Source organism: Xyrauchen texanus, chromosome 15, assembly GCF_025860055.1.
Source record: "Xyrauchen texanus isolate HMW12.3.18 chromosome 15, RBS_HiC_50CHRs, whole genome shotgun sequence".
Taxonomy (NCBI): Eukaryota; Metazoa; Chordata; class Actinopteri; order Cypriniformes; family Catostomidae; genus Xyrauchen; species Xyrauchen texanus.
This window is the reverse complement of record NC_068290.1, coordinates 19,742,181-19,754,986: the sequence shown is the minus strand read 5'-3', so window position 1 is coordinate 19,754,986 and position 12,806 is coordinate 19,742,181. Positions and strand designations below refer to the sequence as shown.

General features: G+C 48.7%; 1 protein-coding gene across 1 annotated transcript in view; it reads left to right on the top strand.

Annotated features, from left to right (window-relative positions):
* The window catches only part of LOC127656184 (zinc finger protein 804B), a 227,102-nt gene extending 215,953 nt beyond the window's left edge, over positions 1 to 11,149 (top strand). Inside the window, exons 3-4 of the mRNA XM_052144375.1 lie at positions 6,818 to 6,948; positions 7,678 to 11,149. Coding sequence (XP_052000335.1) covers positions 6,818 to 6,948; positions 7,678 to 11,149 — 3,603 coding nt within the window. The remainder of the gene's footprint in view (positions 1 to 6,817; positions 6,949 to 7,677) is intronic.
* Positions 11,150 to 12,806: the final 1,657 nt, after the last annotated feature.

The following is a 12,806-nucleotide window of genomic DNA, read 5'->3' as shown; positions in this document are numbered from 1 at the left end:
TTCTGCGGCGCACAACAGCGGCTTTCTCCTGTTTGCACGGCTGTGCATTCCTGCCCCTGGGCGCATCGACAGTGCAGATTCAAAAAACTCTCACAAGTTTTTTCCCTAAAAGAGTGATTTTATTTAAAAGAGTAATTTCCTCTAAAAGAGCAAAACACAGCGGCGTTGAACATCCTTTTAAGGACGCGTCTTTATAAAGATGCCTTTCCGCCCCTGTGTTGTTTCTGGATGCGGTAGAGTGCTCTCCGCTTCCGACGGCCACAGGCGCTGTCTCATGTGTCTGGGTAGCGATCACACCGAGGCTGCGTTTGTGGATGGTTCATGTTCTCACTGCGAGAACATGACCATGACAACGTTGCGGTCGCGGCTTGCTTACAACCGTGAGCAAGCCACTCCAGCCGCCCCCCGTGTCGCTCCTTCTTCCCACGGGATTGAGGATGATGCGGCTAGCGATGGAGGCGATTTGGGGATGGCAGCAGGTGCAGCTCCGCCGGGTATGCCCCCTCGGACCACCCGGACCCCGACACGCTCGTTGATTCCCGTCCGTGCTCGAGGCAGTGGTGACTCGCCTCACAGACAGTCTGCCGAACCTCTTGCGATGGAAGCAGATGAGCTCGCCGCGGCATCGGAGGGCGTGTTATCTGATGCTGAGGACTCCCCTGGGCTGCCGCTTTCGGGCCTGCATGCCCAGGCTGAGGCTGATGCACAGATGACTGACATGATTTCCCGGGCAGCCAACAGCGTGGGCTTGGATTGGAACCCTCCATCCTCCCCACAACCATCACGGCTGGACGACTGGTTCCTGGGGTCTGGGCGCCGCTCACAGCCTTGCCCCCCCGGTCCCGTTATTCCCGGAAGTGCATGACGAGCTGACGTCTTCGTGGAGAGCACCCCTCTCCACTCGTCACATCGCCACTGGCTCATCCGCCCTCGCCACCCTCGACGGTGGAGCGCGCCATGGGTACGAGGTGATTCCCCAGGTGGATAGGGCGGTTGCGATCCATCTATGCCCCGGTACCCCTACCACCTGGTGAGGTCGCCCTGTACTCCCTTCCCGGACCTGTAGAGCAACCCCCTCGCTGACAGCGAAGGCCTACAGCGCCACCGGACATGCACGGGGGTGGCCCTGATCCTGACACGCTGCAGGAACTGCGCTCAGCGACCGACCTCGCCCTGAGAGCGACGAAGGTCACAGCGCAAGCGCTCGGGCAGGCGAAGGCCACACTAGTGGTCCAGGAACGTCAACTGTGGCTGAACATGGTCGAGATGCGTGAAGCCGACAAGACTCGCTTCCTCAACGCCCCTGTCTCCCAGTTCAGCCTCTTCGGCGACACCGTCGAGGACTTTGCCCAGCAGTTCTCCACGGTGAAGAAGCAGACGGAGGCCATCTCTCACATCATGCCTCGCCGCAAGCTTGCCGCCACGGCCCATGCCCCGTCTGCTCGCCGAGGGCATCCTCCCGCGGCCAGAAGGCAAGCCCCTGCTCCGTCTCAACCCGGGCCCAGCTCTCAGCCCCAGCGTCGAGCAAAATGCGGGAAGCGCACGCCCCCTGTCTCACGGACCCCCTCGAGGACCCGGAAGGCTCCCAGGCGCTCCTGAGACAACGCACCCAGAGCCCAAGACGTTAGCTCCGGAGGTGGTAAGACCGCTCCGTCCCCCGGTGGAGGGCCGGGAGGAGAATCCTTTGTTTTTTTCATTTGCTGCACCCCCTAACACGGGCTGCGGTACCCAAATTCTCAATAAAAGAGCTATTTCCTTTGTCTCTGGGGCACATGGCCCGCAAATGCCGTTCTCACGGCACTCTGCTTTCAGGCCTCAACAGCCCCGGCTCCATGGACGCGGTGTCCCCGCCTTCAGCGCCACGACTGTTCCCCGGCCGGCCGGTTCAGACGAGTCCAGAGGACGCCAACATCAGACCTCCTCCTCAGTCACGAACCCGCCCCCCCGCCGGGTGCGCGGAGCAAGGTAAGTGCTTTGAGTTTATTCTCAGCACCAGAGCCTCGGGACGCCACGTTGCCTCCCAACGCCGCGTTACCTGTTCTGCACCGCTGCAAAGCCCAAAAAACCCGTCCCCTTGGTGCCCCTAGCACGGAGTTTAGAGGCGTGGCTTTCACTGCCCAACCCGTCACGCTGGCTGCACCGGACCATTCGACTCGGTTACGCAATTCAGTTTGCCAGGTCTCCGCCCCCCTTCGTGGGCGTACATTTTTCCGCAGTACACGGCCAACATGCCCACTCCCTGCGCGAAGAAATCACCTCCCTTCTATTAAAGGACGCGATAGAGCCTGTCCCTCCAACCGAAATGAAGAAGGGTTTCTACAGCCCTTACTTTGTTGTACCCAAGAAAGGTCGGCGGCTTACGACCGATCTTGGACCTGCGAGTTTTCAATCGGACCTCATCTAAACTCCCGTTCAAAATGCTCACCCAGAAACAAATTCTATCTGGCGTCCGGCATCTAGATTGGTTCGCAGCGGTAGACCTGAAGGACGCGTACTTCCACGTCTCAATTCGCCCTCGACATCGCCCCTTCCTAAGGTTCGCGTTTGACGGCCAGGCGTATCAGTACAAAGTCCTCCCCTTCGGCCTGTCTCTGTCCCCTCGCGTCTTCATGAAAGTCGCAGAGGCAGCTCTTGCCCCCCTCCGAGAAGCCGGCATACGCATACTCAATTACCTCGACGACTGGCTCATACTGGCCCAGAGTTACTATGCGCACACAGAGACCAGGTGCTCAGCCACCTCAGCCGTTTGGGGTTTCAGGTCAACTGGGAAAAGAGCAAGCTCTCCCCGGTCCAGAGCATCTCTTTACTCGGTCTGGAGTTAGACTCAGTCCCAATGACAGCACGTCTCTCCAACGAGCGTGCTCAGTCAGTGCTGAAATGCCTCGCTTCCTTCAAGCCAGGCACCATGGTCCCGCTAAAACGTTTCCAACAGCTCCTGGGGCATATGGAATCCTCCGCGGCTGCGCCGCTGGGGTTGATGCATATGAGACCACTTCAGCACTGGCTCCGGACTCGAGTCCCGAGACGAGCATGGCGCCGCGGCACACACAACATAAAAGTTACCTCTGCCTGCCGCCAAACCTTCAAACCCTGGACAGACCTCTGCTTTCTAAGGGCAGGAGTAGCCTTGCAGCAGGCGTCCCGACACATTCTGGTCACAACCGAAGCCTCCAAATTGGGTTGGGGCACCGTATGCAACGGGCGCGCAGCCGCAGGCCGGTGGAACCGAGGCCCTCTGCGCTGGCACATCAACTGCCTAGAGCTGCTGGCTGTTTTTCTGGCCCTGCAGAAGTTTCTCCCGTTAATTCGGAACAAACACGTCCTAGTCAGGACAGACAGCACCACGGTCGTAGCCTACATAAACCGCCAAGGCAGAGTACGCATTCCTCCACATGTCACAGCTCGCCCGTCGTCTCCTCCTTTGGAGTCAGCAGCGACTCAAGTCACTGCGCGCCACTCACATCCCCGGCAACCTCAATGTGATAGCGGACGCGCTGTCGAGACAAAGCTTGCCTGGTGGAGAGTGGAGGCTCCACCCCTAGTCGGTCCAGCTGATTTGGGACCGGTTTGGCAAGGCTCAGGTAGACCTGTTTGCCTCCCAAGAAACCTCCCACTGCCCGCTCTGGTATGCCCGGACAGAGGCTCCCCTCGGGGCAGATGCGTTGGCACACAGCTGGCCTGCAGGGCTGTGCAAGTACGCATTCCCCCCAGTGAGCCTTCTTGCACAGGTGCTATGCAAGGTCAGGGAGGACGAAGAGCAAGTCATTCTGGTAGCCCCTTACTGGCCTACCCAGACTTGGTTTTCGGACCTCACGCTCCTCACGACAGCCCCTCCCTGGCGAATTCCCCTGAGGATGGACCTTCTTTCTCAGGGACGGGGCACGCTCTGGCACCCGCACCCAGACCTCTGGAACCTCCACGTCTGGCCCTTGGACGGGATGATCTAGCCGGCCTACCACCGACCGTCATAGATACAATCAATCAAGCCAGAGCCCCCTCTACCAGGCATCTCTACGCTCTAAAGTGGCGTCTGTTCGCGGACTGGTGTTCTCCCGAGTCGAAGACCCGCAGAAGTGCGCAGTTAGGTCAGTGCTCGTGTTTCTTCAGGAGAGGCTGGAGAGGAGGCTGTCCCCCTCCACCCTCAAGGTGTATGTCGCTGCTATCGCGGCCCACCACGACACGGTAGACGGCAAGTCTCTTGGTAAGCACGACTTAATCGTCAGGTTCCTAAAAGGTGCCCGGAGGATAACTCCCTCCCGGCCTAACCTGTTCCCCTCCTGGGATCTCTCAGTCGTCCTTACGGGACTCCAGAGACCCCCCTTTGAGCCGCTTGACTCTCTCTCTCAAGACTGCCTTGCTGATCGCGCTCGCTTCCATCAAGAGGGTCGGGGACCTGCATGCGTTCTCTGTTAGCGACGCTTGCCTGGAGTTCGTTCCGGCAGATACTTTCATGATCCTAAGACCGCAACCGGGCTATGTGCCCAAGGTTCCTACCACGCCCTTCAGGGATCAGGTGGTGAACCTGCAAGCGCTGCCCCGGGAGGAGGAAGAGACAGCCCTTTCACTGCTGTGTCCAGTACGTGCTTTACGTATTTATCTGGACCGCACACAGAGCACCAGACGCTCTGAGCAGCTCTTCGTCTGCTTTGGGGGACAGCAGAAAGGGAACGCTGTCTCCAAGCAGAGACTCGCCCACTGGGTTGTCGACGCCATTTCCCTGGCTTATCACACCCAGGCCGTGTCCCCCCCCCTTGCAGGTCTGAGCCTACTCCACCAGGAGTGTTGCATCCTCATGGGCACTGGCTAGGGGCACTGCCCTAGCAGACATTTGTAGAGCAGCGGGCTGGGCAACACCTAACACTTTTGCGAGATTCTACAATCTCCGAGTTGAGTCAGTATCGTCTCGTGTTTTCTCAGGTACCAAGCCCATAGAACTTGGTGGCACGCCCACAATCTGACCGGGTGAATCGCTTGCACCTAGCGCCTTTCCCCTAACCAGGGGAAACAGTGCGCCTTCATTCCCAGGAGATCTCAGGTTTGGGACACTGGTCGATTCCTCCCTAGCCCTCGTGGGTTGCAGTTCAGCGGAGGAACTCGCTGACCCAAGCCACTGCGAGTACCGCAAGCTACCCTGTACTGGTATAGGTGCTCCACAGGTAAGGCCTCCTTTGGACTCCCCCTGTGTGTAACACCACGGTTCTGTCCACTCTGGCGAGTTGACTCCCGTGTTTCCCTTAGGCAGTCATGGCTGCCTCGGTTGCCGTGCCGTATGTTCCCCCCTCTATGAGGCTGGATCCACCACCGCACCGACTTTTCCACATAGGCCCTAAGCAGGCCTCTGATGGTTTTGCCACTTAAACTTGCCTCCCCTCTCGGGTAGGCGTGGCCTCTGCAGGGTCTTCTCCGCCCTGAATAAGGGCTAAGACCCCTTTCCCTCAATGCGTGTAAGGGCCCCGGCCTTAGTTGCTCTATGCGAGAAACAGAGAGAAAAGAGGCCAGGCTTGGCCCGTTCTCAGGTAGACATTTCTAGTGTCCCCATAATTCAAATTGCTAAAAAAAAAACATACTAAACAAAGTTTTTTGTGAGGGTTATATTTAGGGGTAGAGTTAGGGTTAGGGGATAGAATCTACTGTTTGTACAGTAAATCATTATGTTTGTACACCCAATCATTATGTCTATGGAGAGTCCTCATAAGGATAGCCACACCAACATCCTTTTGCAGTGTAAAGTCAGCAGTCTCCGCTGAGAGTTAGCTTGCTAACTTCTCACAGATACATTGTTTTTCTTGTCTGTGCTTTGTCACTATGCAGCAGAGAGGAACTGGCCTTCTCTTGGCACTCTCCACAAGGATAGTAAAACTTTAAATCTCTGACCAGCCACGAAGTCCCCACATGAAAAACTACTTTATAAATAGACTAAATAATGTCATAATTAAAATTTAAAAATGAAATACCTCTTTGAGGTAATACAAACATGAAACAGTTAACTTGTGTGTGTGTGCACACTTTATACAATTTTTTTTGCGTGTTTCGGAAAACGATGGTGCTGAAACTTAATGACAAACACCCATGCCAAACCCTTGACAGCCAATGCCACATTTTGAATGATTACTATTAAAGACAACAGTGTGTATTTCTTTACTTTTATTTGTTAGTGTGTTTGATTACTGTGGCAAATTAAACACATGTGCACTGGCAGTAAGAAGGGAATACAACGGCCCTGAATGAAAAAGAGGGGATGCAGTGCGTTCATTACATTTTCATTGCCTCTCACGAGTCAAGACAAATATGGCTTTCTTTTTTATTTCCCTGCTGAGTGAAGTGTAAAGTGTTTGGCTGTGTTCATGTGACTCGCTGTTTATGTCTGATGAACAAATCCAGATGCTACTGACACTTTTATTGTTTTGTGATTGTATTTTGGCTTTGCTGATTTTCTTTTTACGTTGTTTCGATTGTTCCCCTCTGCCCTAAAGGGATAAAGTGATAAATAGTCAGGCATCCATTGGTGTGGGCTGTTGCTTTTGAAAATAACCTTTTATGTGGAAAGTTGAATGGAATTTATAACCTTTTTAAACAAAAGTAATGGAAAAAAAGAAGTGGTTATAACCAGGATTGAGCACTGATGACATTTGTTGACTTGAATATTGACATTCTCCCAGTTATTTCTATTAGATCTACCAAAGTTCAGGGTTATGGCCTCTCTAGAACTTCATTTTTCTCCTGTTCTTCATCTATGCCAAACAAATGCCTTTTTCATGGTCTCTGACCCCCAGGTCTCCAGCACGTTTCATCTTTGTGTGCCTGTTTTGTCTCACAGAGGCTAAAGGAGTTGAAGCAGAGAGAATTTGCACGCAATGTCTCCTCTAAGTCCTGGAAAGATGAGAGGAAGCAGAAAAGAGCACTGAAACAACTACACAAGCTCGCTCAACTCAAACAGCAGAGTGACAGGTAAAACACTATATGCTTATAAAGCACAAGCAATCACTTCTGATTGTACACAACAGTAAAAGGTTCATAATATTAGGTATCTAATTTTCATAGATCTTTTGAGATGAAAGAACATGATGTTCTTTAAAAACATACTGTAACTTTCAGGACTCAAATCTCTCCAGTCTAAGTAGAGCATTTATTGAAACTGCAAACAAAACGCATTCAGAATTTTTGCACATTTGTGACATCATACAGATTATATTTAGATATCAACTATAGGAAAGTGTTTTTTTTATAAGGATCATGATCATTTCAGTCCAATCTTAACAGACACATTTCAGTATGGACTGTTTTGTTATCATGTCACAATGTAATGCAAATGCAATGTCATGCATTTGGACGTGAGCAGTTAAATAGAGCAGTTAAAACGAGCAGTTTTTTTACATTTGAAGTGAAGTTTCTAAAAGGTGCTGCAGACAAAAATAATCTGTTTAATTCTGAGGGTCAGAGAGAGTGGAAAATAGTCATAAAGTATGACTGTTTGGACACACAAAAAGAAAAACTTTTATACGTATCAATAAAAGTTGATCTAAGGGGGGAAATGTATGAAATGACTCTTTTAACATTTATTTAGGGTTATTGCTACACAAAATCTTTAGATTTAAAGAACGGTGACTCATTTTATATAAATATCTTGCATCTCTACTGACATTCTGCCTAATTACTGTCTTGTGTTCTTTTAAATAGCGATGAATGGAATGGTCCGAAGCTAAGGTCAACTTACAAAAATAAGGATAAAGTCATAATCACCTCTGCTGGCAGTAGCAAGTTTAACAATAAACCAACTACATTCTTGGCACAAGGCACAAGTTCTATCTCCACAAACATCTCATTGAAAGGCTTGTCCTCCACTTGTTTACCAACACATCTGGAGCCATGCCACAAAAAACATTCATCTCCATCAACGTCCTCTGCAGAACACCAGAGCCCCAGGGCAGGAGTCTCATTCTGTTTCTCCCGGCGAGCTCAACTGAAGCTTGACTCTTGTGCATCTGTATTCATCGATGGGGTTGAGGAGGTCAATGACTACAAGGAGATCCATCGCCACAGGCAGAGACTTGCCCTGGAGGCCCTCTGGTCCTGCTCAAGCTCTCCCAGAATCCCAGGTAAGGATGACCAGGATCTATCCCATGATCCTCCAACTCTGGGCTGGGCAGAAGGGGACATGCAAACACAGCAAATGGAAGCACAAGAACATATGGAGGCCCTTGAAATTAAGACAAAATACAGCACAACAGAGCCAGAGAAGCTGGACTCACACAGTCCTGAAGCAGACAGGGAGCCAGCTGGTTCAGAGGACAGACTTGTTGATGGGGGGCAGAGGCCCAGGGCAAAGGGGGCTTATAGGGGATCAGAGGAGAGCGAATGCCTCAAGTGCCCCGGCCCTACTGTTTTCACAGAAGAACAGGGTACCATGTCCCAAAGCCAACTTCAAATACACAAAAGCTCACACCAATACACAAATAAAGTGAGCAAACAGGGTATTATGCAGAACAGGGAGGACTGTATATCAGAAGAAAAGACAGAGGAGGATAACATCCACTCAAACTGCAAGGATGAAAATACACATCAGAGCAATGAGGCACCAATTTCTTTCCTGAATGTATTCAGCAAGGATGGGAGTATGCTAAAATGGCCTTCTGAACTGGTTCAGTACACCTCTTATGAGCCACGTGTATCATACAGCTGTAACCGCCTCTATTTTTATTTCAAACACAGGGAGGGCCGAGAGAAAAGTACAAAGACTGAGGAGAAAGTTCTCAGCGCTGAAGACAGGCTCACAGGCCAGGATTACAAACCTGGGCCACAAACACAGGATGTTCTTACAGATAAATTAGGAATTCTAAAACCAAAGAGACCCAAGCACAGGAGAAAGGGTAAAACTCGTAAGCATGAATTAGACACTGTCAGGACCCAGAAAGTGGGCTGTGCACTTAAAACATGCTCACAGACAGAAGCCAGAGGACGCTTTGAAATCCAAAGCATTCCAACTGACACTTCACAAAACAAGCAAGCATACACTGAAAAGAGGCACAAGCTTGGGAAGAGGAGACGATTAGTGAGAGATGAGACTTCAAATGCAAGTGACACCCAAGAGCACAGCCTGAAAAGCATTGTTGTAAGCTCGCTTTCAGCCCCGGCACGTAAAAGGAAGAAATGTCAAACAATGGGGGGGTTGGTGTCTGCTCTGGGGTTGGTGAGGCGGAGGCCTTCTCCATACTCTGTTCACTACACAACAGGGAGAGACGATAATTATAGGTGGTATGACAATGCCTTGGAGCCTAAAAGGGATACTGCCTCAACTCCCAACTGTGAGAAATCCGGGTCATGGAGTGGCATGTCTGACTTGTCCTTAGATGGAGATTGGCCTGTGTACCACATGGGGAGATGCTCCACCTCACCAAGATCAAGCTATTCTTACCCTTGGAGAAAGGAACACCGCCACCCCAGGTCTTGCATTAGAAATTCCTCTTACAATGTTCCACGCTACAGTTACAGGCACATGTCAGATAGTCCTTGCAGAGATGTTGAACATACAGAAGAATGTTGGGATTACTCAGACTCTTACATATACAATAAACAGAAGTATTCAGCAGGTTGTAACAGCCCAAAGCTGAATGAGAGGTACAGCGTCAGACAGCACAAAAGATTTCTTGAGGAAAATAAATACAGAGAGCACAAAATTCCAGATAGATACAGGCAGTTGTTTTATAGAGTCTATGACAGTCCTGAACCTCAGGAGGATGTCAGGGACTGGTGGTCCGAAAGACTTGGCCCCATAGAGAGGAGGCAAAAGGAAAGAGAAGCATTTCCCTGGTCAAGTCCAGAGAGAATGGTAGACAGGTGGTATGAAAAGCCAGCATCCATTCGTAGTCCCAGTTCCTCTAGTATTACTAGCATCTCTGACCTCAGTGGGGACTGGACATGTAACTCTCATCTTAGGCCATCTCTCACTGGACAGAGCCAGAAACATTGCAATCATTCGACAGAGAGATTGTTAAAAAACAAGGCCTACCATTCTCCTCTTATAAAGAGAAGTCATTCACCCCTATTAGCTAAAAGTAACACTTCTGCTCAGCATAATTTCTTAAAATCAGGTGTAGAGCAGGAACATATTACAAACAAAACTCAAAATCAAAAGTCAAAAGATCAGAGAACATCGGTTGAGAAGGATCTTAAAGAAAAGAAACTTCCACTGATTGGTAAATTACCCTCCATTAAGAAAAGATCAAGAAAAACTTGGTTAAATAAAGAGTCAAGTGGCAATGTTAGCAATCATTTTCAAACATCTACAACTGTCCCATCAAAATCACAAGTCACATCTCAGATTGATAGTAAGGCTCCAGAAAACTTTCAGCACACAGAGGGGCAAAATCCCAATGCATCCCAAGCTTGTCTTGAATTTACCAACCAGGATAGATCAGCAGACAATTGTAAAGCTCGATCAACTCTGGACCAAGACAGGTCTTCGTCACAAAAACTTCACTTCATAGACCAAAAGGACAATGCCGAAGCAGCAGGTATTGACTGTATAAAATGCACCAATCCTCCCCTTTCTAAACAACCAATCACTTTCACAGAGGAAGAGCTTGAGAAGTACAAACTTCTCCAGTTCCAGGCCCAGCAGCACATGCAGCAGCAGCACCTTCAAGAGCAACATGAACTACAGCAAACACCTGTGGACATGAGCCATATACCAGTACTAACCCCAGAACCCCCCGATCAGACTACACTTTCAGCCTGTCTTCCATACAGCATGCTCCATTCCTCGCCCATTTCTCCACCCTCTTCCATTACACCTCACCATTCCTCTGTCACTCTACTCAATCCCCTCCATCCTTCTTTTTCTCAGCCACACTTCACACCTCCACATCCTGCTGCATTCTTTCCTGCACCTCCTGCCACAGTGTTGGCAGCTCACCCCCTCCACCTGATCTCAGCCTCATCCCTCCACCCTGTTCACCCTCAACATCATGTTTCTGGATTAGCTCTTCACCCTCTGCCTCCCACCTCTCTGCTTCCCACCTTGCTCAGTCCAATGCCCATGGCTGCTGCCACTGCTGCTGCTGCTGCTGCCAGCACTCTGCATATTCACCCATTCCTACACCCTCTGTTCCACAGCCAGGACCTTCAACGCCACTCTGGACCAACTAGATAGTCAATATGAGAGAGCAAAAAAAGGAAACAAAGAAAGATTTAAAACAAACAGTATTTTTGACTTTAAAACTCCTAAAAGGCCCTACCAAGTGGGCTATGAACTTTCTGATGTTTAGGTTCTATTCAAAGATTTCGCCAAAGTTCATGTTGGGTAGTTTGAGTAATTTGTTTGTTTCATCTTTCTGTGTTGCAGTGCTGACCAACTCAAATATAGAGGTATTTTTACTTTGTTGTTTACTGTTGCACTCTTTATACCCCCGTCATCTCTGTGTATTAACACAGAGCTGAACCTCTCCTGCCTCAGCGCACTGTGATTCATCCGCAGTTGGCTGAAATAAGGCATTTTCTGAAGTCAAATTAGAATGTTAATGCCTTTTTCAATTAGTAATAAGTCAAATTAGCATATTTTTACAGTAGCACTAAAACACAAAGTACTGCATTCAGCATATCAAAACCTGAGTGCCAGGGGAGGTATCCTTGAGTAACCTTACACTGACCAAATAAAATGTACATGAAAGTTTTATCGAAAAGTAATTTTTAGAGTATGAAAATTGTGAAGCGTATCTGGTGTAGAAATACAGCATGTGATTGAGCGATTGTCTTTATTGAGTTTCACAGCGTCCACAACTTTGGGTGAAGACATACAGAGTTAAAAACGTAATGTTTAAACCCGGGTTTATATAAAAAAATCTTTGTTGTTTAGTAGGGTAGCGCAAGATTGCAAACTGACTTGCTCAGGTGTAGAGTCAACATGCAATAATGTTTTTTTCAATCTATTTAAAGTGTAAAATCTTGAACTGTATTCATGTATTCATACATTGTAATGCAAGTAATAACAAATAACATGCACTTGATTGTTTCATACATTAATACCTTTTCACTCTTATTTTGGTAGTGCCAAACATACTCTCATCTGTAAGATAATTTCATGGAAAGAATAATGAATTAAATGTCATTACTACTGTCAGTGTGGACTAGATTTGACTTGGACTTTTGGACTTGGGGAGACAGAAAAGAGCATTTGGCATTTTGCCTGGAGCAGGATTGTGGCTGAACTGGTATTTACCGCTTCTAAAATGCCCTGAAGAAAATGGCATAAAATATGTCAAATGAAGTGAATGTTAACATACCTTCATTTTAAATGAGAAGTGCTTCACTACTCAGATCTAAGGAACTGGGAGTTTGTGTTAATGATGCCCCTCATTGCCAGCAGTGGCCCAATAACACAACAGTACATTTGCACTAATTTACTCTCTCCGGTACGAGTCCTCTGTTCTGGCAAGCATAAGCTCTTCTTTGCAGTCTCTTGCTGGCACTAAATGGAATGGTGATTCATATCTCTAAATCCTCACTCAAACTGTGTTGAGTTGAGCTTGTCATGTAATAAATACAAAATGGTGCAGGGAAAATGTGTGTACTGCTGGATGGATCCCTTAAGTACAATGATTCATTTTCAAGCAAAAAGGTTAACAGAAGCTGACAGCATTCAGTAACATGTGTCCAGTGAGTGGAGTGATTTATGATTATAGATTGATTGATTGATTGATTGATTGATTGATTGATTGATTTATTGATTGATTGATTGATTGATTGATTGATAGTTTGCTGTCTCAGCCTGTGCTTTATTGTATCAAGAGGTAAATTGACAGCCTACTAAG